At 50.2% G+C, this 27113-nt stretch overlaps 1 protein-coding gene across 1 annotated transcript; it reads right to left on the reverse strand.

Annotated features, from left to right (window-relative positions):
* Positions 1 to 328: 328 nt before the first annotated feature.
* On the reverse strand, positions 329 to 21475 carry LOC139604491 (hydrocephalus-inducing protein-like). The gene is made up of 13 exons (XM_071455644.1): positions 21455 to 21475; positions 19299 to 19418; positions 17402 to 17536; positions 15754 to 15953; positions 12601 to 12719; positions 7999 to 8117; positions 6607 to 6830; positions 5020 to 5087; positions 3840 to 4072; positions 2285 to 2385; positions 1705 to 1840; positions 1089 to 1253; positions 329 to 355 (listed from the first exon to the last, which is right to left on the reverse strand). Exons 1-13 carry the CDS (start codon positions 21473 to 21475, stop codon positions 329 to 331), a joined length of 1668 nt encoding a protein of 555 aa, XP_071311745.1.
* Positions 21476 to 27113: the final 5638 nt, after the last annotated feature.

Here is a 27113-nt window from a genome sequence, read left to right on the forward strand (position 1 = left end):
GCCAAGTCATGGCTGCTACTGACCAGTCCATTTCCCTGGAAAACAGCCCCACAGATACTTACCATTTCCATGCTGAAGTCTACAGGGACAAGACCTTTGTTGAAGAGGGTAAAGCTTTGTGAAGCAGGCTGTAGAGCTGGGATCCTGCCAAACTCTAACACACTTGGACTTGGGTAGATTGCTGCCAGCCGTCCAGAGCTCCGTAATTCTACTCCCTGTTCCAGGAAGCAGGCAAGAAAGATTAAAAACCACTCAAAACAAACCACAACAGGGAAACCTAAAAAAGCTTCAACAGCTCAACCCTGCTCAATTATTGCTTTAGGGACAGCTACCACACTCCAGCTGAAATGCTGGGCTTTTGGGAAAAAAGGAAAAGAAAATTACATGTTCACCTCCAAATCAAAAAGGATTAAGGTAAGAGAACCTTTCCAACTACAAATTATTGGCCCAAAGGTAAAAGCTTTGCAAGAAATCTCTAGTTAAGACCAGGCTGACAGTTAAACAACTGGTTATTCTGGCAGGGAGAAACCCTCCTTTTTAAGGGAAGCAGCCTGATAGTTGAAAGCAACTGTTTGGTCAAACTTCAAGCTCCCTGGCACAGCCTGCATTGCCTGTCCTTGCTGTTCACTGATTTACATGCAGTGCCACAATGGCCCAGGTTCAGATGTTTGGTGCCATCCAGGGAATTTGGCATCATCATTTCATTATGTTTTAATCTAAGTTTAAATCCTTGCAACCAGTCTTCAAATGCCAGCTTTCCTTTCTTTTACACAAAGCTCAAGGTTCCCAGAAGTCTTCTGACATCTTCTTTTGTGCTCAGAGGGATGACATTTGAAAACAGATGTTTCCAAAGTTAACAGCATTTTAAAGCTTAATTAACTAAAACTCCCCTCAATTCCATCTTAGATGAACTACCTTCTGCGTCAGACACTGAGATCACCACCTATGAGGCATGGGCTGCTTGTGCCACCCATCCCTGCTGTCCTTCTTCCCAGCAGCCTGTGCCTGTTTTCCCTGGAAGAATCCCTGTCCCTGTGCACCCTGCCAGGAGCAGTTGCACACAGGCTCACATCTCCCCTTGCACTCACCCGTGGGTTTCTCTCATCCCCGAACACGCCGACGAGAGCCTTGGTGCGATGCTCGCCCAGCGTCTGCACTTCGATGATAACTGGGATCTCTGCAGTGCCGTAAGGCTGCACAATCCCACAGGGCTTGGGGCTGGAGTAGAGCACGGGAGAGTCGTCCTTGCGTTTCTGGAAGGGACAGAATGAAATGCAACTTCAGAGGCACCTCTGAAGAAACTTTAGACTCCTTAACATCCACCGCAACAGCAACTTACACACACGTTTCAAACTCCCCAGGACAAAGGTAAAGGCACAAACAAGCTGCAAGAATTGTAGGCTTAGCACTCCCAGGGGATCCTGCAAGGAGGCTGCCAGCACAGGCACTGGTGTCTGTGGATGCAGCAGCTTTTCACAACCCTCTAAGACCTCCCACAAGAAAACACCCTGAAGACTAGACTAGAACATCAACTGTTTCCTCAGGAGGTTAAACTGCATCCTAAGGTTTACATTCAGGTAGGATCCTTTTCTCAGCAGATCTTTAAGACTGAATAGAAACCAGCAAGGTCTTATCCAAAGCCTTTTTTCCACTAATAGTCTCCCCAATAATATTGGACAGGAGGAGGTGGACGTGATGCCAAACCTGGGGAATAAGCCCATAGCAGCCAGGAAGGTTGCTGAGGTTCCTGATGACGAGCTTCCTCTCGTACGGCACTTTCAGGTGGCACTCGTGGTACAGAAGGATTTGGGGGTACACATGCAGCTTTGGAACAAGACATCTGGGCAAAGAGATGACCCCAAGGGAATCAGAGATACTGAGAGAATGGAGAACATTTACCCCCAAAGATTGTGAAATGGAGCAGAACACGTTGGTCACTGTCAAATGGGCATTGAACAGCCCTAACCAATGCAGGGTGGTCACAACCAGCACAACTCCATCTCTTGCAGGAAGAAGGAGAGGAGGCCCTTGGGAAATTTGTTCCACCTCAAGCACCAAAACCCAGGCCAATCAATGATACCATTCCTGGTCCCTTTAGAAAAGGGCCCAGGACCATGCTGGGCTGTGAGCAGGGGCTTTTCACCACAGGCTGCTGTCCAAGCACTGCTGTTCTCATGTCCAGCTGGCACAACATGAGGCCATTAAGCAGCTCTTCTCCTTGGCAGCTGCAGCCAGCAAAGCCTGTGCAAGGCAGTGCCTGGGGGAGGCCAGGAAGGGCTGGTACCTGGCTGTGATGACCACTGATGCCACTCCCTCACCAAAACCCTCCAGGTCCACCAGCAATCTCCTGTAGAATTCCATCACGGTGTTGGAACACAGGGTCACCTGGTAGAAAAAAGAACAGTAAATTCTTCCTTACAAAAGCTCATTACCCACATGTGACCTCCTCCAGTTCTTGAGGAAGGATTTGGCTTTAATTCTTCTGCTGGTCCATGTGTAGAGCACAGTCTCAGAGTAACAAAAGCCTTCTGGCAATAGCAGATTTGTTAAACACACCTTGCTATCACAGCATCGGTCAGCTTCATTAAAACATTAGACTAAAGCTCTACACACCACTGTATTCAAATTAAGGGGCCAATTTCTCATCTGACTACAATGACATAAATGCAGAGGAAATCTGACTTGAACACAATGAGTTCAGCTTTACAGCAGAAGGCTGAGGGCAAAGTGTGGCCCAGCAGGTGCTGGGCAGTTCATGGCTGCCATGGTACCCAGAGCCCGGGCTGGCTCTTAGAACTCCGGCACCACGCCAGGAGTGGGGAACTGCCCCAGGGTGGGCATTTACCAGAGGCAGAGCCCTCAGAGCCACTTGCTGTACAGCGCAAGAGACAAGCCACCACAGGGACCAGGCAGAGGAGAAAGGAGGAGGCTCTCTGTCTTGAAGTTCCACAAGGAAGGGTTTATTCCAAATAAAGGAATCAGAGGCACAAGAGCCCTGGACACTCCTGTGCAAGGGCTTTTGTAAAAATACAAATCAGGGGGTGGATACAAACAGCAAATCAATAGGGAATCCTCAGGGGAGGAGTGAGGGGATTACATCAAGTGTCTGGGACCACTGGGGGTAGGAGGGTAAAGAGGATGGGTCACATGGCCAATGGGGTCTCCAAGAATAGGGGAATTCCAAAGGGGTATTGCAATCAGGGATTGGCCCGAGGTTAAAGTGGCAAAGAAGGTTTGGGAACAAAAGGGGCTGGGTTGCCTAGACAGGCAGGGAAAAGAGCTGGAACAAGGGGCAGGGAACAGCATGAGGGACAGCATTGAGGGAGGGTAAAACACAGGCGTGAGCCAACTCAGGGAGAACATGGGTGTACAACAGAACAAGGAATCGATAAAATCAATTTGAACCGCAACACATGGCTGCAGAGGTTTTTGTCTCCACTGGAGATCCCTGCAGTGAACACAAATTTTTCTGCTCCTCAGGAGAGGGAAAATGAGACCAAGAAGAAAAGCTAACTGCTTTATACAATGACATCTCTCTGACAGCCACCTTCTGCCTTCATCCTTGCTCTGCCCACTTGCAATCAAAGAAATCGCTCTCAAAAGCAAAAGAATGGCTTCAGGACTTGACTATATGGTATTGATCTCAGTGTAGGATTTTGGAAACAAACCAGTGCTCCTTGAGGAACATCCCGGGTAAGCCAGCTAGCAGAGGCCTCCCAGCAGTGCAGATCTCTCACTCCCACGATGCTCAAAGCTGGCACCAGAGCTAAAGCCCTCCCACACTCCAGTGAAGCTTCAGCCCTGGTGCTGAAGCATCTACGGCTGGATTCTTCCCATACCTCAATGTCCTGGTGTCCCTGGGGGAGGATGGTTCCTTGGCTGGGATTCATTGTGAACTCCCTTGGCTCCACATAGAAATGAATTCCCTTCCTCCAGGATGGGTCACCTTCTTTGCGGATTTGATCAAGGCTGTCAACAGCCGGCTGCGTGCCATCGTCCGACATGCGGAGCTTGAATGTCACGGGCACCATGGAGCAGTTGGTGAGGCGACATCTCTGGGTATAGGGAAAGCCTAGGAAAGGACACAAATATCCATTCAGGCACCCATTATGGCATGATCCTGGTGGGAATATCCTGCCAGGATAAAAGTGAGATTGGAGTTTAGCTCTTTATTTTCTGAACTACAGCTCACCGAGAAGCTGCATGAGGAATTAATCATCACTGAGTTCCCTTTGACACTGATTCCAGACTGCAGCCTTGAAAATGCCCACTCCTAGCCCTGCTGAACACTGCAAGCTTCTCTCTTTGGGATGGGAAGGAGCTCCCTCCCCTGCCCCAAACCAGCACCAGTTCTCTCTCAGTGATGAGTGTGCACCCAGACCCAGCATTAATTCTGAGAATTCAAGCTGTAAAATTCCCTGGTAAGTCTGCCAACATTCCCACTGTTTTCACGATACATAAACAGTGAGTTGTCATTGAGAAGAAGCTACAGCAAAAGAAAATGAGGATGGAATCAGGAACTAGAATGTGATGCACCTTAATGCAGTTTCTCTCTGCAGGACCCTTAAAGCATCTCTTGGTTTGGGCCAAACAGACTGAGCACGTGACAGCTGAGAGCCCACTCAACTGGAGGCAAACCCCAGCCTTGGTTTGAGATTAGCATTTAGGAACCATGTCCCACCTCACCCAACAAACAGGGACATCACAGCCATGCTGCTCACTGTGATTGTGCCTGCAAGGGGATCCCCACTTTGGCTCTGAGATTTGCTTTCCATCCTGCAAAGCCAGAGATACCGCCACACATGGTGGGGATCTGTCTTTTAAAGCAGGACAGAGACACTAGAAAATACTGCCTTTCTATTCCTTGGTTCTATTGGATCTCACAATGGCAAAATGCCCCCTGAGGCAGCAGCAGTTCACAGCCTGAAGAGGCTGCTGGGGCAGACCAGGAGTGAGGGATGCTTTTCTGTTGGAAGGCACAGATCCCTGACGCTGTGTCCCAGCCCAGGCAACACTCACCAAAGGAGATGTCCCCGAAGTCGAGCTCAGGGAGGTCGAAGTGTAAATTCGGTCCAGTGACGCTGCCCCTGGAGGCCGAGGACAGAGCAGGAAAGGGCTCGGTTAAAGGCATTGCAAAGGTCCGGCTGTCGTGGCTCGGGGCACAAAACCTGGGCTCAGGGCACCCTGGGTTTCCAACCAACACAGCACCGTGTGCTCAGCACAGGGCCCTGTGCACAGGAGGCAGCTCAAGCCAAGGGGCAGCAGCCAACAGCCCCTGATGGGCAGGCAGGAGAAGCCCCTGGGATGCTGGGGGTCCCATGAAGGACCCTGAACACACACCCAGACATGGCTCTGTGCCTCAGTTTCCCCAGCTGCAATGGGACGGACATCAAGGTGTCCCCACAAACTTCTGTAACCAGCCTTTCCAGCCACAGGTTCCCTGCTTTGCTCCTTCTTAGCTGGAACTGCTGTTCCCATGGAGGAGCTTTCTCAGGAGAGTTTGACCCACCCAATCATTACAGACACAGTTCTGAGACATGAATCCAGGGGAGCCCCAAACATCCTCTGAAAAGAGCAGCAACAGTTCTACCCAGGGGACAGGTGAATCCTAGAGGAAAGGACTGGTGAAATGTTCCCTCTTGATTTCCAAACTAAAAAAGCAGCACTTTTCCTCCAAAAACAAAGCCAGCATAATTGTTTCTCCACTATGGGCAGACCTACTCACCAATTTTCTCTTGCCAAAAAATAACTTCCTTGTTCCTTTTTATACATCTCCCTTATCTTATTGGTACAATCAAGTGCAGATTGCTTTCATTTCTTTACTGCCTTGAGCCAGTGCCCCCCAACAGCAGGAGCCCAGCTCCAAAGCTGCAGAGCAGCCAGCATCAGCTCTCCTGCTTCCACTGCATTATCCCAGCAGCACATGGCTCAGGCTGGCAGGGACAAGGCCTCACGCTGCTGTGGTGCTGAGGACTGAGCTCTGCCTCCCCTGTGATCAGCCCTTCTCTCTTTGGCTGGGCCAGGATTGTCTCCTGCCATGGCACCAGCCCATGGGATGGTACCCCAGTCCTTGGCACAGTTCCTGCTGCACAGTTCCTGACTCCCACATCAGCCCTTTGCTGGCTGTGCAAAGGAGGCACCAGAGCACTCTGTGCACAGGAGCTGGGAGCACAGCTTGTCCCCCACAGCATGGCCATGAGAGGGGAGCTGAGGCTGCTGCTGCCCATTTGGGATGGATTATTAATGGAAGTTTTTAAAAACACTGCTGCTGGGGCAGAATCCCCCAGGCTGGCCCATCTGCAAAGCCCTGGGGGCCTTGCTGGGTGTTCAGGTGGGACATCCCAGAGCAGCTGCTGCCCAGAGCTGCTCCATCCCACTGCCTGCCATGGCCCAAGGCAGAGGGAGATCCCTGCAGGGAGGAGTCATTGCAGCTCCTGGGTACCACACAGGGCAGGAGGCATCCTGACACTAAGGCAATGCCAGGATCACAGCAGAGATTAAGACCTCAGGCATCACCTTTTTTCTCTGCTCAACCCCAAAATGAGTAGGTGGGGGATGTCCCAGAGACAGCTACAGATGTGCCCACCAAGCTCCCAGAGTCCTTACCTGATGGTCAGGATCACAGGTGTAGGAGATCCAGCCACACTGAACTGGAATTTTTCCTCAAAGCTCCCCAGCACGGTGGTATGGAAGGAGATCTGAACAGTCTGGGTCCCACCTGGTGCAATCATGCCCTGCTCAGGCTCAACCGTGAAGCAGAAGTCCACATTTGTGGTTGAAGGGATATAGGTGAAGGGAGCATCAAGAGCTCCTTGGTTAATCAGTTCCACCTGCAGAAGCAAGAAAGCAAAATGGAAATACAGGTGGAACCTTCCCTTCTTGTGAGTTATTGTCTAATGATGCAATGAACACCCAGCAAAGGCAGAAGATGCTTTGTGCTGCTGAATGGCAGAAGTCAAAAGATACAACAGGACAAGTTCTGCCTTTGGGTTTTCATGCAGAGCAGTGGCAACTCCACAGACCTGCAGTCACCCTGGGCTTATCCCATGGACACAGAGCAGTGCACCTCTGCTCAGCATCACCAAGCTCATGGGGAGCTGGCCCTGAGAGCCCTGAGTGGGGTGATTGCAGCTGCGGAGTGAATCACCCCAGAGCTGCTGCTGCCCCAGTGAGCACAGCTCCAACAGCACCATCTACTCATTCACCTTTTCCCATACCATGGAAACAATTCATTGAGAATGAGGCATCAGCATCAAAATGTACAGACAGCACCATCCTTTGGTAAGAAAACTCAGCGTGTCTTTCCCTTCCCCAGCTGCGCTTTTGAAAGTGTCTGGCATGCTGTAGTGCCTCATTTTCTACCTCTTTGAGTTGCTCCCTCATGAATTTTTTGCAAACTTGACACTGTTGGGGGGGAGGCAAATAGGTAGAAAAATCCTTTGCTTTATTCCCAGGAACACTTTTCTCCTTCCAGAGCCAGAGATGCACCAAGGCTGAAGTGTGGTGAGGGACTGGTCAGCAAGGGAGAGAACTCCCAAGCCCTTTGCAATGGCCAGCACTGAGCCAGGAGGCTGGATGGATTTCCTGTGACTTCAGCAATAAGCAGGGACACTTGACTGGAAGCTGTTTGCAGTGGGCTGAAGCTCAAAGGCAGCCAGTTTGTTGCAGCTGCTTCTGCAGAGCCCAGTCCAAAGGTGCCTTGTGTCTGGCACTGCCACAAAAGCCTCTGAACATGCAGCTTTTTGACCCAGTGTTGGTTTCATGTGGCAAAGGGTTGTTTTGCAGGAAGCCTCCCAGCTGATCCCTAAGGAAGGCTGCCCAAAAGCAGGGGCTGGGGCTTCAGGAACAACAGACACACGTTTCTGACCCCCCAGGTTTGAGCAGTACATCAAATATTCCCTGCTCACAGCTGCCCAGGTTGGCAGCAATTCCACAGCTCCACCAGGCTTGCTGCTGCCTCAGGAGCCATCAGGATCCATCCCAAGCCCTGCTGCTCACCTCATAGACATAGGGGGTGTAGACAAAAACATTCCCAAGGTTCAGCGTAGGAGAGCTGAGTTCAACCAGGGGTCCTTGGCCTTTCCCTCTGAGGCACAGGGGCAGCCTGATCTCACGGCCTGGGGAGAGATGTCCATTGCAGTACAATCATTCCCTCTGTCACACTGGATTTTCCAGGCTGCCTCAGTGCTAGTCCCTGACTCTGAGCTGGATGTACTCATGCTTGGAGCTACCTGGTCTAGGGGGAGGTGTCCCTGCCCATGGCAGGGGCCTTGGCACTAGATGATCTTTAAGGTCCACCCCACCCTCATCATACTGTGATTCTGTGGTTTCCTTCCCGTGCACCTAGAGGAGCTTTGAAATCCATTCAGTGCAGGCACAAAAGCTCATGATGAGTTTGGCAAATTACCAAACTACCCAGGCCAGGAGCACAGGCCTTTGTTGCCCAAGTGCTCCCCTTCTGACACTCAGCACTGTGTTCTGTTTCCACAGAGTGAGAGCTGCAAGGGGACAACTCCCACACAGGCAGAGAAGCAGCTGCTGGCCAAGGGTGCTCCTTCTACAAACACCCTGTGCTCAGTGGGGCTCAGCCACCTCTGCTCTGCTGCTGTCTGGGCACTGGGAGGTGATCCAGGGCCAGGGAGCACATTTCTAACTCAGCTCCTTCCACCTGATGATGGATCCATGGCAAATGGACCCATCCTGGAGGCCAGGGGCCTGCAGGGGCTTAGTGCTTGTTCACTAAAGCTGTTCTGCTCTGGAGCTCTCTGGCCTTTGAGGAAATGCTGGCAAAGCCGTGGCATGAAAACCTCTCCCTGCACTGCCTGGGCTGTTCTGGGATCAGTAAGGCAGACCCAGCATTCTGAGCCCTGGCCTTGCACAGGAGACTCCCTGGAGGCTGCAGGGCCAGGGGGGATGTGCCAGCACTGCCCTGCTGACCAGGGACTCTTGCCAGCACTTCCATGGGAGCCCAGTGGGCTCAGGCTTGCACCATGGCTTCACTGAGGGGGACAGGAGCAGGGCAAAGGAGCTGCACCTGAGACATGGCAGTAAGCCACACTTTGATACTCCAGTGCTTCCAGGGGTTTGAAGGTCACCGTGATTTCAGCCGAACAATTCGGCCCAATTTCTCCCTCCTACAACAGAAAGAGACAGCAAAGCATTGCTCTTCAAACTCCACATTTCTTGTTTCCAACCACAGGCCTGTAAGCCTTGATTGAGCATCAATGATGAGTGAACAACACAAGCAGCCAAGGAAAGCCTCCAAACCCAGCTCAACACAGCGCTGGAAGCTCTCAATGCTCAGCTGATCAGCTGCCACTCTCCACAATATTCCTGCTGCTCTGACACAAGCTCTTGGTCCCATCATGCTGCTGTCAGCTCCATGGGATGTAAGTGCCACTGTGCACTGGTGGCTCTTGGCCTTAGATGGCCCATAGGAGTAACCAAGAAGAGAACATGATCCCCTTCCTTGAACTACAGATATTAGTTAAGCTATTTTGAAAGAAAGCAGAGGTTGGGATTATTCTGGGCTTTACTGCAAGATGAGAAGGGATTTTGCTCCGTGCAGACACCAGGCATTCATCATCTCTCCCAATGCCAGTACTCAGAATCAGGGCTCTGGCTGATGGGAGCACGTGGCAGTTTGCTTGCATCAGCAGAAAAGGAAAAGGTTTTGTGTCCCTGTGTGCAGGAGAACTCCAAAGGCCCATTTCAGCCTTGCACCCTTGTGTCCAGGCTCACACAAGGATGACACTGGAAGGGACACTCAGCAATAGTGCAAGGCATGGTTACAGGAGGGGATTGGCATTTCTGTCATTAACCTTGGGCTGAATTTGGCCTCCTTTTGCCAGGGAACCATTGCAAGCTTCAGGTCAGTGTGTGAGCTGGCAGTGCTCCAACAGCCTCTGCTGAGCCCCACGTGTGGGGGGAGCCCCTGCCTACAGGAACTGCTCCCTGTGACACTGCAAGGACACGCACACAGGGCCTTGAGCTCCAGCCTGGCAGCAGAGCTGGGCTGTGTCAGGCTCCCAGCCCTGCCTTGAGCCTGCAGGGCACAAATGCTTTGAGCAGGGAGCTCTGCAGCCGCTCCAGAAACTCCACATCCTCCCTGCCAGCACATGGGGCCAGCTGAGGATCTGCCCAGTGACTGCAGCCGGGGGAATGGTGCTTGGGAGGAGGAAGAGGAAGAGGAAGAAAATGAGGTTCTCGGGTGTCACTTACCAATGGCTCAATGAAAAAATTGTCACTGGCGAACAGCAGGGGGTCATCTTGCACCTTTGCCTTCTTCTCCTGGACCCTGCTTCTCAGGAGGGCAGTGTGATCTTCAGAAAAGCCCTGCACCTTCTCTACTTCTTTCTCCTCCGTGAAGTTTTCCAGCCACTCCTCACCCGATGGGTGCAGCAAACGACACTGCCTGCAGCCCCAGGGAGAGACAAGGCCAGCTGATCATTTAATAAGCCACAGATTTGCAGAGAGAAGTGGGAGTGCAGGAGAGCAAAGCACTTGGGGAGGAGCAGCAGCAGCTCCCCAGCAAAGGCTGAGCCAAGCCACGAAGGTCCCACAAGGATCAGAGGATAACTTGTTGTTCACTGGCACAGCAGGGAGTTTCACCCCACACTTGCAAGCTCAGGAGAGGTTTCCAAAGCCAACATCCCTCCAGAGAAACCTCCTGGCTCAAAGCCTCTGCCAAAACTGAGGGAGAATCCACCGACCACCTCAGCTGGCTTTTCCTCCCACTGAGCTGCTTGGGGGATGCACATAAAGGTCACAGAGCACCCACTGCAGCACTTCCCTGGGAAGGGGAGATGTTGCCAGGTCATGTAGGAAGAAGATTAGAGAGACAAGAGCCCAATTAGAACCTGAGGAAATCAGTCATTGCAACCAACCTTTCCTTCCCAAAATGCCATTCCTGGTTGGAGTATAAATGGAACTGGAATGCTGAGTGCTGAGCTCCTGAAGCCCAGGGACACACACCCCAGTGCCAGGCATGGTTTACTTGGCCTAAACCATTCAAAAGCACCAACACCCCCCTGAGGCCATAGGTTAGTTTCAGTCTTGGGCCATAGATCTCACTGAAATGCATCTTCCAAACCAACCTCCTCTTCTCTTCATAGTCATCTTCCTCAGAAGGCAAAGCCTTCCACTGGAAGTGGGCTGTGATGTTACTCCTGTTTTCCAGGAACACGGTTGTCTGGTATGCCATGGTGATGAAGGTCTTGCCAGCCTCGACAGAATTTGTGCTCAACACAACATCAACATCTACAGCTTCTCCATGGAGCTTTGTGTGGATACTTTGCTCATCTGGAACAAAGCAAAGGGGAGTCTTTGCTCAGCTCACTGGCTGATGGAAGCACAAGGAACAGAACAAATCCCAGGGCACAAAAGAAGGTGTCACAGTTTTTATCTGAATGAGCAGTTCTGTGGATCAGTCCATTTGTCACATCCTGACAGCTCTGTGTGTAGAGTGGTGAGGATGTCCTGGGCAGCTCCTTAAACCCCTTAGTTCTGAGTGTGTTTGTAGAGCTTTGGCCCCAAGGTGACAGGATGGACAGTGGGATTGGTCAGTGTGCTCTGGTGACCCACTCAGATCACTGGGATTTCTGCATCCAAGTCCTTCAGGTGACAGGGTGAGGAGCCCTGTTCAGCCCTGCCTGGCCCAGGGTCTCCCTGGGCATCCCACGAGACTCCCATCTCTCCTGATCCCTTGGATCCCTTGTTGCTGACCAGCAAATATGCCTGGGGGCAGGTGGGCAGCAAAAGGAGGCCCAGAGGAACAAGTGAAGTGACAGCGCACAGCAGGAGGGGACACAGGTGAGGAAACACAACCAGCCTGGCTCTGCAATATGACAAACCACTCTCAAATGAACACCATGAAAATCATCATCATCATCTCCCTGTCCAAACCCACAGCCACATCAGTCTTGAAATATTTTCTATTGTTCTGATCTCAAAAACCAAGCTGGCGCATTGCACATTAAATAAAAAAGGGACAATAGAAAGATTAAGAAGTACAGAGCAGCTTCTACATTAAGACTGAATGGGATTCCTCAGTCTAGAAATCAAATGGGAGATAGATGTGAGAGGTTTGTAACAACATGAACAGCCTGGGAAATGGGCACAGGGAAAAATTGGTCTTGATTTGTCACCAAACAGGAACTTGAGGGCCTGAAAATGTTATTAGACAGAAACTACATCTATGTGTAAGGGCCACATAGAAAAAGGATGTGTGACAAGCCAGTGGAGAAGCAGCATATGGGACAGAGGTGTGCAAGAAATCCATTGCATTGGAGAGAGTCTGATGGAGACCTCACATCCAGCACGGCCCAGGAATCAAATAAAACTTCACCCAGGCATAGCCACATGGTAGTGGAGAATCAGGGATCCTCCTTCCTCCACTCAGCAACTCCCAGCAAAACAGGAATCAAAAATCTTCACCCTTTAGACGGGATCCACTTTCTCAAGCCCCTGAACACCAAGGAGTTTTCAGTTTTCTATGGGCTAAAGCTGAACAGGGAGGTACCTCTGGAGGGAATGCAGGGGGAGGGACAACAGGGAGCCATGTGGAGAACTGTCCTGTGCCCTGCAGGGCCCAGCACTCACCTGTGTTGCAGCACAGGGACCCAAAATGTTCCCCGTTGGTCAGCGCATGAAATGTCACTGTCACCTGCATGGTGTCCCCAGCACCCAGAGTTCCTGCGGTCGGCACCACGGAGAAAGGACTGCAACACAAAGAGAGGGATCAGGGCTGGGGGGACACCTGGCCAGGAGATTCCTGCTGCACTGCAGCTCCCTTGGGCAAGCAGGGAGCAAACCAAGCACAGGCAGCAGAGGACAGAACAGACAGGCTCAGAAACAGCCACTGAGCCACTGCTGAGGAGATCCAGCCCTCACAAGATCCTGGGGGTAAAATGACCTCAGCTCCCCCATACTCTGCATCCAGCTCTCTGCAATGAGGCTCAAGGGTCCCACTGCCAGCAATCCCATCAGAGAATGGTTTGTGAAGAGCACAGAGAGGCTTCAGAGCTATCTGCATGCAGAACTTGACACTGACTGCCTCAGGAATTTCTCTTTTCCTGCTGCCTATAAACCTCATCTCAGCAGATGCAGATGTTAGGGCACTACCTGTCCTGGGATATTACAGCCTAGGAATCAGACAGGGAGAAGGAACTTTTCCTTGAAGACCAAGGAATAGTTACAGTTGAATTTGCAGTGTGATTCTTTGGTTTATTTTGCCTTGAAAATATCCTGATTTAGCCTAAAAAGGGCACATTTAATCAACATTTCAATGAAAGCTGCTCTAAGAAAAGGAGCAGTCAAAACTCTGAAAGAGTGCAAATGCAGATTAGAGCAATAGAGTGACATGGAAACCCAAAAGGAGGATGCTATTTACAGTCTGAAGGAGCCCATGCCAGCTAAATGAAGCACCATGAGCAGGAGCACATCAAGGAAGCAGAACAGGAGGTTTCTGTGTGTTTACCAGCAATGCAGTCTGGGACTGTGGCTTGTTATCCAGGCTGGTAACTGTTGCTTGGCCCAGCAGAGAAACTCTGTGTGAGGTGTTGGAAATGTTAATGCAAATGTGTTGGTGCACTTTGGATTTAACAGGAGCCATCAGGATTGGTCACCAGGTAAAGAGCTCTTGCCTGACAAGCACTCTGTGCTTTGATGCTCAGGGACAGCTCAGGGGAAATGTGCTTTGTGCTCTTCTCCAGCCCCACTGAGGAAACAAAAGTTCCTGGCCTGGGTGCTTTGCTGCTGGTCAATCTGTCATTTCAAAGTCTGTTCTGGGGAGTTTGGTGATGATTACATCACACACAGAAATAAAGAGAACATCTGGCAAGCTGAGCTTGATTGATGTCACTTGCTTCAGGTTCAGCTCATTCAGGACCTCTTGCTGCAATGATGGGCTGAGCTGTTCCCATTCCCACTGGTGAGACCATCACTGCCTGATGGAGAAGCCTTGGGCCAGCAATGTTTATGTGCTGGACGTGAGACTTTGGAGGGAGGGGAGGAAAGACAAGGCCTCAGCAGCCCCAGAGCCAGATCAGTGCACGTGCTCCTGCATCTGCCCCGGGGCTGATGCCAGCACTGCTGCAGGTCCCTGCTGGGGCTCGGGGGGATCAGTGCCTGCTGGGGGCAAGGCACGGGATTTTCTTCTTATTCTTTTGCCAGAAATTCCACCAGAACAGAGAAGCTGCCATTTAAGGGAATCCCTGGCCACACTTCAGCACTACCTTCCATTCCATTCCATTCCATTCCATTCCATTCCATTCCATTCCATTCCATTCCATTCCATTCCCTTCCCACTGCTGCCCCATGTTACATGTTCCTGCCCTCAGATGGCAGGATGGGAATAACACTCCTCGGGGTGACTTCAGGGGTGACTTCTTTCTCTCTTGCCTGAGAAAGAAGGTATCTTCCTCTTTTCAAATTATCAGGAGAAGAGGATCCAGCCAAGTCCAGGACTCAGTTTCAGGACTGAAAAACTCAGTGCAAATCAGCCCCTGCATCTCCTACATCCCTGGGCTGTACCCACTAGACTCCTCTGTTCCTGCTGTAGCAGTCATCTGCATTTCAGCCAACATCACTAAGCTGTTCCCTGAGCCCACAGATAGAAGAGCTGTGAAGGAGACATCCCTGACACTGTAAGAACCAAATGAAAACCACTGCCAAGAGATGGGGCTGGCAGGCTAAATTTTGGCCTTTTATCTGTTAATTGTGAGCTGTTCCTTAAGACAGTTCTCACCCTGTTAGAGCTGCCCTTTCAATGAATCACCATTGCACCCAACAGGCAGAAAAGAGAAGCTATGGAGGGGGTTTTAATAGGTTGTTTTCTTCTGCTTTTTAACTAGGTCCATTTGTTTGTTTGTTTTCTTGTATGGCATCTAAAGACAGGTCCAGATCTCCCAATGGCACCTTGCAATCCCCAGACACTGGTCTTGCTTTGAGCAGTGTGTCTGCTCAGATGATTTCCAGCAGAAATTATTCTGTACTTTTACCTTCTAAATCAGCCCAAGTGCTTTTCACATATTCCCTAAATATCTCCTATTTCCTATACACCTGTGCATATACCTATGGGCATGTGGTACATTGAGAGGCATTAGAGGAGCTCGACCTTCATGAAAGCTCCCAGTGAAGAGTTCATGATCTTTTGGAAAACATTTAACACAAACCAAAAAGAAAAAACAGCAGAAACACAGGAACTTCAGAGTATTCCAAAAGAAATCTCAATGAAAGGGGGCACAGCCTTATTCAGAGATTTAAATCATCTGTTTGAAATCTTAAACTGGCTTTCAAAGGTTCATCATGGAACAGAAAAGGCAGCTGATGCTCTGAGGTGACAAGGGAAATCAGAGCAGCTTTAGTAACAGGAACTGCACCAGCTGCCCACAGCACAGCTCATGTTGGGCATCTGATGCAGGGACCACTGGAGAGCCACGTGCCTGGGGCCTCCCAGAGAATGGGTCTGTTTGGCTGGCAGTGGTGAGGAAGCATTTCAGAAGCTGCTTGTGCTCAGCAAGCCAGCTACCAACGTGTTCCAGCACCCTCCAGGAAATCTGGGACAGAGAAAGCTCAAAGGCTGCATCCTGCTAAGAACACTGAAAGCAAGAGCAGATGCCATCCATCCTGCTCACTTCCAGCCAGGGCTGCAGGGCAGCAGCTCTGATGCTCTGGTTCCTTTGCTGCTCTTTCCCAACTCTGCTCTCACCCAAAGGTGATATCCTTTGCACAGGGACAGATGAGCTGCCTCACCTCTGGGTGCTCAGCTGGTAATGAGCTGTCCGGTTACCGACATTGCGAACCAGCAGAGTCTTCTGGGTGCTGTGCTTGACCGGACACTCGGAGAAGTCCACCTGGGCAGGGAAGTCCAGGATGGCTCGGGCACCGATGGCCCGAATTGGCACAACGATCTTCTCCTTTGCCATGATACAGGTGAGCTCATGGGAATAATCCTGCAGGAAAAGAAACTGGCTCAGCACAGGGCATTTAGTGCCATCCCCATGGCAGAAGAAAAACCTGTAACTCATCCATTTCCTGTAACTCATCCATGGCATCAATTTGCCGGGCATCAATTTACCTATTCCACCCTAAAATGAACACTGAGTTTTTCTAATATGTCACATTTTAAAGGCACCAGTGCCCTTTGCAAAAGCTATCCCAGTGGCATTAAGCTCTTGTGTCACTTGGGTCATACGGAGAACTGCCCTAGGCCACCATAATTTTCACTCACAAATTTTAATGATATTAAATAATTCCTAAGCTCCTTCTAAGGAACATGGAGCTAGGGAACACAGCACATTCCTCTTTAGGTTTCTATATTCCCACTGTCTGAGAATAGGACAAAGTGTTCAACTGACTCTAAGCAGCAAGAGGAAGATGAGAAAACAGCTGCACCCAAAGAGATCCTGCACCTCTGGCCTGGTGCAGAAACATCAGGTGGCTCAGAACTCCCCTCTAACTTTGCCTCTCCAACCAAGTCAGGAGAAGAACAGTGCTAAGAGGTTGCAGGATGCTGTTGGAAAGGGCCTCTCTTTGTTTGCCTGCAAGGCTTCCTCCCTTCCATGCCATGTCCTAAACCCTTCTGGATGAACAAGTCTCCAGATGCCAGCTGTGAGATCAGACTTGCCAGGGCCTCAGCACTGCCGTTCAAACCTCCATGCAGAAGCACCTTTGGCACGGAATGGGTGCCAGCTGACAGAGCAAGCACAGTGACAGGCATGAAGACAGAGCCCCAGCAGTGCCACTGCCACAGGCTCTGGGCCCACAGCTCTGCCTGCAGCTTGTACCTGCCCTACACGAGCTCCTTCAGGCAGGTGTCCAAGTCCCCTGCAGCTCAGCAACCTCCTGCTGACCAAGGGCACCCAGAGCCCAGTGTGCCTGTGCCAGGCTGGGCTCACGGGCACAGCACATCCTCTGCCCTGCCCCTGCAGCTGTGCCCTGGTCACCTGTGCTCTGGGACAGCACAGCTGCAAGGCTGCAGAACAGAGGGGGTGAAAAAGCACCGTCTTTGCTCCAGCCCAGGGGCAGGCAGGGAAGCTGTTGGCAGTCAGGAAGGAGGAAAGCTCCCTGACCTCTTTGTCCCTCGAGTGTTTTCCATAATAATGAAACCCCTTCCACTGGACCTAGAGATGGCTGAACATCTGTCAACATCTCTTTGTCATTTTCATTCTGTTCCCTGTGCATCTTCCCTTGGGAATGCTCAGGGATGTGCAGGGAGGGGAAGCAGAGCCTGTCAGGCCTGGCTGCAGTGCCTGCCAGCAGTGCCAAGGTGTGACTGGCTGCTGCAGGCTGCCTGCCCAGGGCCTGGAGCCCAGCTCACAGCATGCAATGGGCTGGAGCAGAGTGCAGGGAAAACAATGGCTGTGGAGATCATTGTGTGCTTTGGCTCCTCCAGCCTCACCTTGTTCTCGTCGGGGCTGAAGCGGATGCGCACAGGGGCAGAGGCGCCTGGTGGCACGATGTGGTACACATCACTGGGGCAGGCCAGCTGGAAGTAAGGTGAGCTCTCCATGCAGACCTTCACCATCTGAGCAGTCTGCAGCAAAGACATCACATGATGATTTTGCCACTTGTGGAAACGAGAGGAGACCTGTCCGTGCCCTGCTGACATCCCTCCCTGGCCCCTTTTCCAAAGCACTTTCAGCTGTGCAGGCACAGGCACATCATTCACAAGGCTGAGCTTGAATCCCTCCTGTCTGGCTCCAGCATTGTGGCCAGGGCCAGTAGGGCAGTGCCTGGTGGGAAGGAAGGGCCAAGCAGGTCAGCACCAGCAGGATGGAGACAGAGCACCTGAACCAAGGCATCTGCATATTCAACAAGGCCAAAAAACCTGCTGGCTTCTGCCTGCACACAGCCATGAAGTTGTCATGTTCCAGGGGCGAATGTGCTACCTGAAAGCAAAGCATCAAATTGTCCTGGGGGAAGGAAAAAATTCCCTTCTAGCAGATGAGGTTTGGGTAGGGACGTTGTGGAGATAGAGTCATGCAGGCAGAGCAGCAAGAGAGGAGACCAAACCACTGTGGCCTTCCTGGGAATAAAAGTAAACCTGAAAAGCAAAAGAAGGAACACAGCAAGACAATCCCTAAAACAAGGAGATGGCAAAGAGAATTTAAACGGGCAGTAAAGCAGCAAGGAGGAATCTTAAAACCATGAGAGCATTCAGCTTGCCAAAAGTGATGGAAACACAGACAGGCTGTGCCTATTGACTCTGGGCTTCAAAGGCATTTTCTGCCTGGAGAAACATGACCAGCACTGAGTGACAGTGTGGTTCCAGTATGCAAAGCCAATCTTGGCTCTGCAGGGCTTCTTGCTGCCTGTGCAGGCAAGCTGGGCTGCTGGGCATTCCTGCCTGCAGCCAGCAGGCCAGGTGCTGCCCTCTGGGATTCACAGACACAGCACACATGCATTTTCTAGCACACAGATATCATCAACCCCTGAGCACCAAAATGCTCTCAGAAAGTCTAAACCAGATGATTTGGACTCCCTCCTGTCTCTTCCCACCAGCCCACTCTTGGCACAAGGCTCATTTGAGAAATGTTTCCCTGACGGAAATTCCAATGGTCTCTGTTTTCCTCTTTACACTAGAACACAACTGGTGACATTTTTCAACTTTTTCCCTCTCAACTCTCTTGGGAAACTGCAAAACAATCACAAGTGAAGGTGAAAACCTCCAGGAGCGTTGGATGTGCTGTGGTTCTTCAAAGGGAAAGCAGAGCACCGTGTTGCTTTTGGAAAAGCTGAGCAGAGCTGAATGAAACTTAGCAGGAGCCTGAAGTGGCACCTAAAGGCCTCCCACTGCTTCTGCTCCATCACTCTGATTGCAGGGCTCTTTCAGAACGCATTTCCTGCAGTGCCAATGCCATGAATGAGAAGTGATTCCAGCATAAAGTGGAGAAGACTCAGCCCCTGAGCTGACTGTGAGCTGCACAAAGGGAGCCAAACTGGCTGAGAGAGGCAGAGATTCCTACCAGGAGCCAAGATTAACCAAGGAAACCCAGGATGTGGTATAGCTCAAGGCAAAGCATGAGAGCAGGTAAGAACTGTACAGGCTCAACATTCCTACCAATCCAGAGCTTTCAAGAGCAGGAAACTCCTTTGGCATAGATACCATCAATGCATGGCCAAAATTAGGAGACAGTTCCCAGCACAGGAAGATTTCCACAACTTGCAGAACAAAGGTGCTGAGACATTTTCTTTTGGATGTGCTGCAGCAGATAACTTGCTTTGCTGTACACTGGGGGAATGACAGCACTCTCCTCTTCCAGCACAGTGTTAAAGCTCCAGGTGCCAGCACTTACCTTGTCCTTATTCATGATAGACAGCACCATTTCAGAGACCTCATGAGCAACGACGTTCTGAAATACCAGCTCTCGTGGGGAAACCCCAAACACGCTCCGTTTCGGGGGAGCTGGTGACAGCTGGAGAGGCGAGAGAGCAGGGAGAGGTTCAGCTGCTGGGAGGAAAGTTCCTGAAGGATCCCTTACACTGATCCCCAGTGAAGCACAGACTCTGGGTGAGCATGTGTGCCCAGGACACACTGGGCAAACTCTGGCTCACCCACCTCTGCTCTGAGCTGATCAAGAACTGCTTGATCAGCTTAGAGCAGGCTCAAGCCAAGTTGCTCTTTTGATTTCTCCAGCTTTCCTTCTCCAGAATGCCAGGCAGCACGTTCCTTAAGCACAGCCCTGTGCCCACTGGAGCACTGACTGAGCACTCATGGAGTAAGTAAGACCCACAAATTGACATCAGATTCAATTTTGGGATGTCCTTTACTCTGAGACAGGGAAACTGAGGCCCACCCAACTGCAAATACCTGTTTTGAACTAGAACTTAAGCATCAGTAAGAAGAGAACAGTACTAGAGGAGGTGTGAGAGATGAGGTGGTATTTGGCTGAAGCCAAAAGGTTTTTAAGTGAAAGAATGGAATTTGTTGGTACTATGTGTTGTTTGTAGTTTGGATTTGTTCAGGTTGGTGTGTTGGGTGTTGCTGTCAGTTGGCAGCACCAACTGGCTGAAGACCTGACCAAAAGGAAGGAGGATGAGAGGAGAGGGGACAGAAAAGTTGGTGGTCAGAGAGAATGGAAGTTCTTGAGTACCCCTCCGGGGAAAAGGGGCCAGGGACTGTCCCAGCTGGGTACAAAGGGGATACAAAGATTGCTTTTTTCTTGGAGGGTGTGTTTGCTCCTTTTCGGGGGCAGGGAGACACACGCCTCTCTGTGTGGTTGCTAATAAACAGTTTTCTTTTGCTTTGATGATTTTGTCCCCTTTCATTGCATTTAAAAGTTACTGCCTTTCTAACAGAGGGAAAGGCAAAAATAAAGTCAGGAAGTCAGGTAAAGGCAAAAATGAAGTCAGGAAAAAGACAAGTGAATGAGGATAGAAGACAAGTGAATGACAATGCTGAATGAGGATAAGGTTCAATGATTTTCTCAGCGACTTGGGTAAGAGTAGAGTTGGTATCTCCTTTTTCCATTAGCTTTAAATGGGTGCTTTCTTGTAATTATTGCCATCTTATTGAATACCATTGCAGAGGCATGTCTGGAAAGACACAACAACAGCAAATGCTTCTGGACCAGAGACATTGCTTTAAGAAGGCTCTGCCCTGCTTTGTCTGCCTTCTCCAGTCACACTGTTGTTACACCAGAGACACAAGCAGGTCTTGTGTGTGACTCCATGAGGAGACACAGTCTGCTGAAGGGAGTGGCTGCAGCACACTGGGCCTTAGTTGTGCCTTTCCCTGAGGTGTTCCCAAGGCCCCTCTCCAGGGCAATCCTTAACCTGGATTGTGTTCCGTGTCGCTTGCTGCCAATTTCCTGCTCAACAGCCCACCTCGGTCACCTACCCCTTTGGACTGTGCTTTCTACTGAGCCAGTCCTGCCAGAAAAGCAGCTTTAAACACAACTCTAAGTAGGCACTGATCCAGATAAAGCACATCCATTCCCTTCTGCCCAGGGCCAGTCCCCTGTACATCTGGCAGCCTGCAAAATCTAACAGCCCGTCAGGGTCCCAACACATTGTTCCAGCCCAAAGCAGTAATGCAATTTGTTTTGCTAAAGCTGAAGTCATTCCTGCAGGTCCTCGGCCTCAAAGGCCAACGCTGCCACTGTGGAGGGAATGCTGTGACCCCAAGCATTTGATGGTGACCACACCAAAGCAAGAGGTGGCTCCTTCAGCAGGAGAATGGCAAATGGCAATTTGGTGCCTTTGCGTCCTCAGCCTTCCCCCCCTGGTTTTAGCAATGGCAGCTACACTCCAGCACAGCCCAGCAGCTTCAGCAGAGGTCATTTGTGTTGGCTTAGTGCAGATCAGGACTCCCAGTCCACCACTCCCAGCAGTTTGCAATGACAACAGGACCTGCACACTGAGGTCTTTTGCTGGAGGCGAGCCTGTCACAAGCACTCACCCTCTTCAAACTTCATGTTAAACAGAAAGGAAAAGAGCGGGAAAAGGCTACCTTTGGACGAGTCTCACTCATGTCGACACATGGGCCAATTCTGGGCAGAAAACTCCCCCCAGTGCTGGCCTCCTGCTTTGAGTTGACAAATTTCTCCCTCTGGAACTTAGAGGGAAGCAGCTGAAATGCAAAAACAAAAAAACAACAAAAAACCAACCAAAAACAAAAAAAACCAAACAGCAAGAATGTCAGAGATGTGCTTGCTCAGAAAGGCTTTCCTTGAACAAGTGGCACTGATGAATAATTTGTGATCACAGCCACTAGGACAGTTCTGGAAACCCTGGAAGTTGCCTGCTGAAATACTTAGCACCAATAAATTAATAATACAGAGTGCAATAGACATTCTCCAGCCACATGGCTCTGTCCCATGAGTCTCTCTGTGATTTGATGGGACATGTTTGGGGATTTCTGCTCTTTGGGCATTTGTTTCCTCTTCCATTTCACTGGATTGAGGCAGTGACCTTTCCAGAGAGTGGGGAGGAGCTCTCAGAACTGCCTGAACTCCACCCCTGCACAACACTCAAAACTCCCAGGCAGGAGATAGCACTGCTGGCTGAGTCCAAGGGAAGCAAGCAAGACAAGCTGTAGCAAGAGTGAGGTGCACAGGAATGTGTCCAAGTTTTAGCTCTCTCTGTTACTTAGCATTGGTTTTCTCTGTCTGGGCTGACAGAGCCCTCGAGAGAAGAAAACAGAGGGATGTCCTTGGCAGAGCCTCAGCAGTGGGGCATCTTCAGTCAAGTGAGCTGCAGACAGCAAGGGACCTTTGTGGCCCTGGCTCCAGTGCTGCCTGCAGGGCTGCATCTGTGCCCACCCAGGAGCTGGGAGAGAACAGCTGCTTTGGAAGCTCTTCCAGCTGGGACCAGCCGTGGCTCTCAAGGCTTGGGGCAGAGTTTGAGCTTTCCCCCTCACATGCCCAGGTGCCCAAGGGCAGCTTGGTCAGAGCAGCACAGGTGAGTGCCCAGCCTGACAGAAGGAATTGCTGTGGCAAAGGGGAAGGAAAGAAGCCCATGCTGAGGGCTTCAGCTGTACATTGGTTTCACTTGGCTCTGCTGGCACAGCCAGGCAAGGCGCTGGGCTGTCCCTGACACATCCCACAGTGTTCCCTACTGCACCAGGACAGCCCCAGCAACAGGAGCATGGCACAGAGGGCTGGGGAGGGGCTCTGCAGCTTCAGAGCACTGCTGGACAACAGGGGCAGGGAGAGCAGGGACACCAGGGCAGTTTCCAGCCTTAACACAGCCCCAGGGGCTACTCACAGTATTAGGCTTAAGTCCTTCCCTAAGCAAAAGTCGAGGTGTTGGTGTCCTTCCTGGGAATCCAGATGCCATTGTGAAGTGATGATGTCACAGATGAGTGACAGTCCCTCAACAGAACTGGAAGGAACAACAATGGAACTCTGAAAATCCAGAACCCAGTTCATGGCAGACTCAAGGGATATACTGGTGCTAAAGATTTTCTATGATTTGAAAGTAGCTATGTGCTTGTTTGGCATAAGCAGCTAGTATTGTTAGGCCTCTAGTTGGACTTTATTTGAACTACATGGTTACCTTGTGCAATTCAAAGATGGATCATACTGAAACCTGGAGCTAAAATGCTCAACATTAAAAATACTTAGAACAATCAAAGCTGTAGCTTAAATATTATTTAAAAACAGCTTGAGTGGACCTCCTCTTCTTAAGGCTAAACAACCCCTGCTCTCTCAGCTGCTCCTCACAGGACTTGAGAGAGACTGGAGTGTTATGGTTAATGGCTTAAATATTGCTATAAAGAACTTTTTGCCCATTGTGACAAAACTGTATAGAGAAGCTGAGACCCCCAAGCCCACCCTTCCCTGAAAATGCCTCCTGACTGGAACTTGGCACTGTGAGTTAAGCTGCCTAAGGGAACTTGAGACAAGATAAAGCTGACACTAGCATCCCATTAGCTCAGGTCTGGGGAGAAGTGAACAAGGCTGAGGGAGAAAAATACATCCCCACTAAAGCCAGACCCAGCAGCTGTGCTGAAAACCAGCTCTGTCTGCCTTCAGGCTGGGGAAGTCATAGCCACAGACTCGTCTGCTGAGGCCAGGTTTGCACTCAAACCTCCCATCAACAGAGGGGGGAGGAGGAAATTCTGGGCGTGTGGCACAACCTCTGCTAAGGGGCAGTGGACACCCATCCTCCCTCAGGCAAACTGGCTCAGCTCTAGAAGCCCCCAGCCCCAGAAGGCCACATCCAGGGGACCTTCCCATGAGGGGCAGCTGAGGGGGTGTCATAACCCATCAAAGACCTCCAAAGTGCCCCCAGAGCCATTCCTGAGGCCTTGCACCAGACGACTGCAGGGCATGCAAAGTAACACAACAGATCTGAAAAGCCACAACCCAATTCAGGGCAGACTCAAAGGATATCCTAGTGCTAAAGATTTTATATTATTTGAGAGTAGCAAGAGACAGAGCCAAACTTGCCCCACCCCAGGGAGCTACCTGGGCAGTGCCACCTTGCCCAAATCTGCATTAATCCTTTGGAGTCTTCCATTTTGTGAGGCCTCACCACAGAGAAGACCAGAAGAGGATTGAATGGGATGGGATCCATGGAATGGTGATATTTTCTACTAAATCTCTCTCTGTCGCTCTCTTTCTTCCCCCCTTCCCAGCTCCCTCCCTCCCCCCCTCCTTTTGCTATTTCTTTATCCCTCTCTCTTCCTCACATTTACTGTTCCATAAAATCCAAACTATTGACTTTGGCACATGGTCATGTTTTATTAAGGCATCTCCTTAATAATTTTAATAACCAGATCATAACAACCCCCTGAAACTTGAACAGAACTCATTCACCTATAAGTAGTTTAAATAAATACTATAGGAAAAAAAGGATAGACTAGTATATTTAGGAAATGTTGCATTTCTTCGGTGAGACAAAAAGCACCATCAGCAGACCATATATGGTTCATCCCCTCAGCTGTACATGCCACCAAACTGAAGACTGGCATTATCCCATCCTGTATTTCCCTCTGGCATTCTCTTTCAGAGGAGAGATGTGACAAAACCAGAAAGTACAACTTGAGTCAATCTTTACCTTCAAACGAAATTCAGGACTCCCTCACAAAGACCAATGCTTTGCCAGTTCAGGACTCCCTCACAGAAACCAATGTTCTGTGAATTTAGGAGTCCCTAGCAAAAACCAATGTTGTGCGAGTTTCCGAGTTGCTCACAGAGACCAATTCTCCGCGAAATCGCAGGACTCGTAGAGACCAATCTCTGCGAACCATTCGCTTGGCTAATGCCGAGTGCGAATGAGCAGCAGCGCCGGCTGCGGGCGCTGAGGCCACGGCGCCGTCACAGACGCTGAGGGCCCGGGCGCGGTTACCGGGCAACCGCGGCACCGAGCCTGGGGCCGGCCCGGCCCGGGCCGCGCTGCTTTGCAGAGGACATTGGCACTTTTGCTGCTGACTTGGCTTTAGTGGTTTCTGACGAGTCTTTCTGTATTTATGAAAGATTAAAATGTGGTGATAAAGGCACCTACGGCACTGCTCTTTGTATAGCACTAGGATGCTATCCTGGCTGGAGCCCCAGCAGGGGCTGAGGGAGCTGGGAAGGGGCTGAGCCTGGAGCAAAGGAGGCTCAGGGGGGCCCTTGTGGCTCTGCACAACTCCCTGCCAGGAGGGGACAGCCGGGGGGTCGGGCTGTGCTCCCAGGGACAGGGACAGGAGCAGAGGGAACGGCCTCAGGCTGCGCTCAGGCTGGGCACCAGCAGGAATTTCCCCATGGAAAGGCTGCTCAGGCCTTGGCAGGGGCTGCCCAGGGAGCTTGGCAGTGCCCATCCCTGCAGGTGTCCCAGGAAGGGCTGGAGGTGGCACTCAGGGCTCTGGGCTGGGGACAAGGTGGGCATCGGGCACAGCTGGGACTCCGTGGTCTCAGGGAGCTTTCCCAACCTTGATGATTTCATGAGTCTGTGATTCTATGAAGGGATGATTCAAACCAGATTTTAACTCCAAATATATCATACACAAATATTACAAAGGTCAAAATTCACGGGAAAGAAATTTAAGATTATTCTTTAAGATTGAAATAATCATATGTCAATGTTGCATACAACATTGTTACATACAATATTGTAAAGCCGTATAAAAGAAGAGCTTTGTTACCCTTGTAAAATGATGGCTCAGGCCTGCTGCTTCAGCTAAGTACAGCTAACAGCTAGCCTGACAAGTTCCTGTGAGAAAGGAGAAGAAAAAAGAAGAAAGACTTCTACCCACAGCTTCTATCCAGGAGACAAGAATGTAAACCTCGTTAGGGAGGAAAGGTTTTGACTAACATGTACTTTAGCAACTACCAACCAATGAAGCGAATTGCAGTAAATTACTAACCAATTAAAATGAAAGACAATGCCTTTAGAAAACCATCTAAATGTGAGCTGTGAAGAATAAAGATGGGCTGTTGTGCATGAAGATAGCGACATGTAAGGACAGCATTACATGAACTACCCTTGGGTTTAACATCTTCAGTGAAAAGTTAAACTGGACCTGTCTATTAGGAAAGGATTATTGGTTCAAATTTTCTTGTCCTTGAAGAGAATTCAAAAGTCTTTATAGATATATTACTGCTTATGTAAATACAAACACCTTCATGTTAACATGTAGAGATACATTCTGATTAACATTATTGACAGACCAATGGAAGAGGAAAAATAATCAGATTTTATAGGCTGACTTCTTCCCTCTAATACCTGGCCTTTCTGGCTGAGATGCCAGACTCATGACCATACTGCTTAATTCTTTTTCAGTTAAAGATGATACAGAGTTGTGAGAAAAGCTGTGCCTCCAATGAGGCCTGGCCTTGTACACATCTAGTAAAAAAGATATTTCTGTGTTTGAAGTTTCTCAAAAGGCAGATCTTTGCCGTGGAAATGCAACTCTCAGTCAGTGACTGTGTTGGCAGAAGATGAAATAAAATGCAGCTTGTGCCTTTTCTGTGTTTATCTTTTTGTGCGCGGGTTTTAGAGTTTGTTTTGTGTTGCTGCCTTTGCCCTGCTCTTTTCCCCGCGGGTGTTTTGGGGGAGCAGAGGTGCAGCAGCCCCGGGGGCGCTGTGGCGGCCGAGCCAGGCGAGCCCAGAGCGGGCCGCATTCACGGCCGCAGGGCCCTGCTGGGATCCATGGATAATGAGAGGATTGGCCCGCGCAATGAAGGGATGACTATTGTGTGAATATTAAGAGAAGCTTTATTGATGTGTAGTTATGTCATTGCACTTTAAATGTCCTCTCTTCTCCCCATAGTTTCCCTTTATTGTAGGGCTTTCCCTCTGCCCTGTGGGCGGCACAGGGCCCTGCTCTGGCTCAGAGCTGCTTGATTACTTCTGTCTGATAGGAGGCAGGAGCCTTACCTACTGTGTTTGTGCGCCTTGAAAACGTGTTGCTATAGGGTTTTTTTAAGTTTATTTCGTTTTCTGACTAAATTCTGATTGTTTTATATAGTTTTACAGTTACTGGAGAGATTGAAAAGCGGTAAATGCAACGCCTTATTACCTATCAAATTTTAACATGGTCTGATATTTTTAACAAGAATGCTAACAAATTTGCCATATAAAATGATGCCAGATACAGTCACAAAAAGCTGTTGGGTTGTTCAGCAATATGCTAAATTGCACGTTATTATATTTATTTTTCAGTAACCCTGCACTTTAAA

This window comes from Agelaius tricolor, unplaced genomic scaffold (assembly GCF_023055355.1).
Source record: "Agelaius tricolor isolate 1412-34295 unplaced genomic scaffold, bAgeTri1.0.p SCAF_51, whole genome shotgun sequence".
NCBI lineage: Eukaryota > Metazoa > Chordata > Aves > Passeriformes > Icteridae > Agelaius > Agelaius tricolor.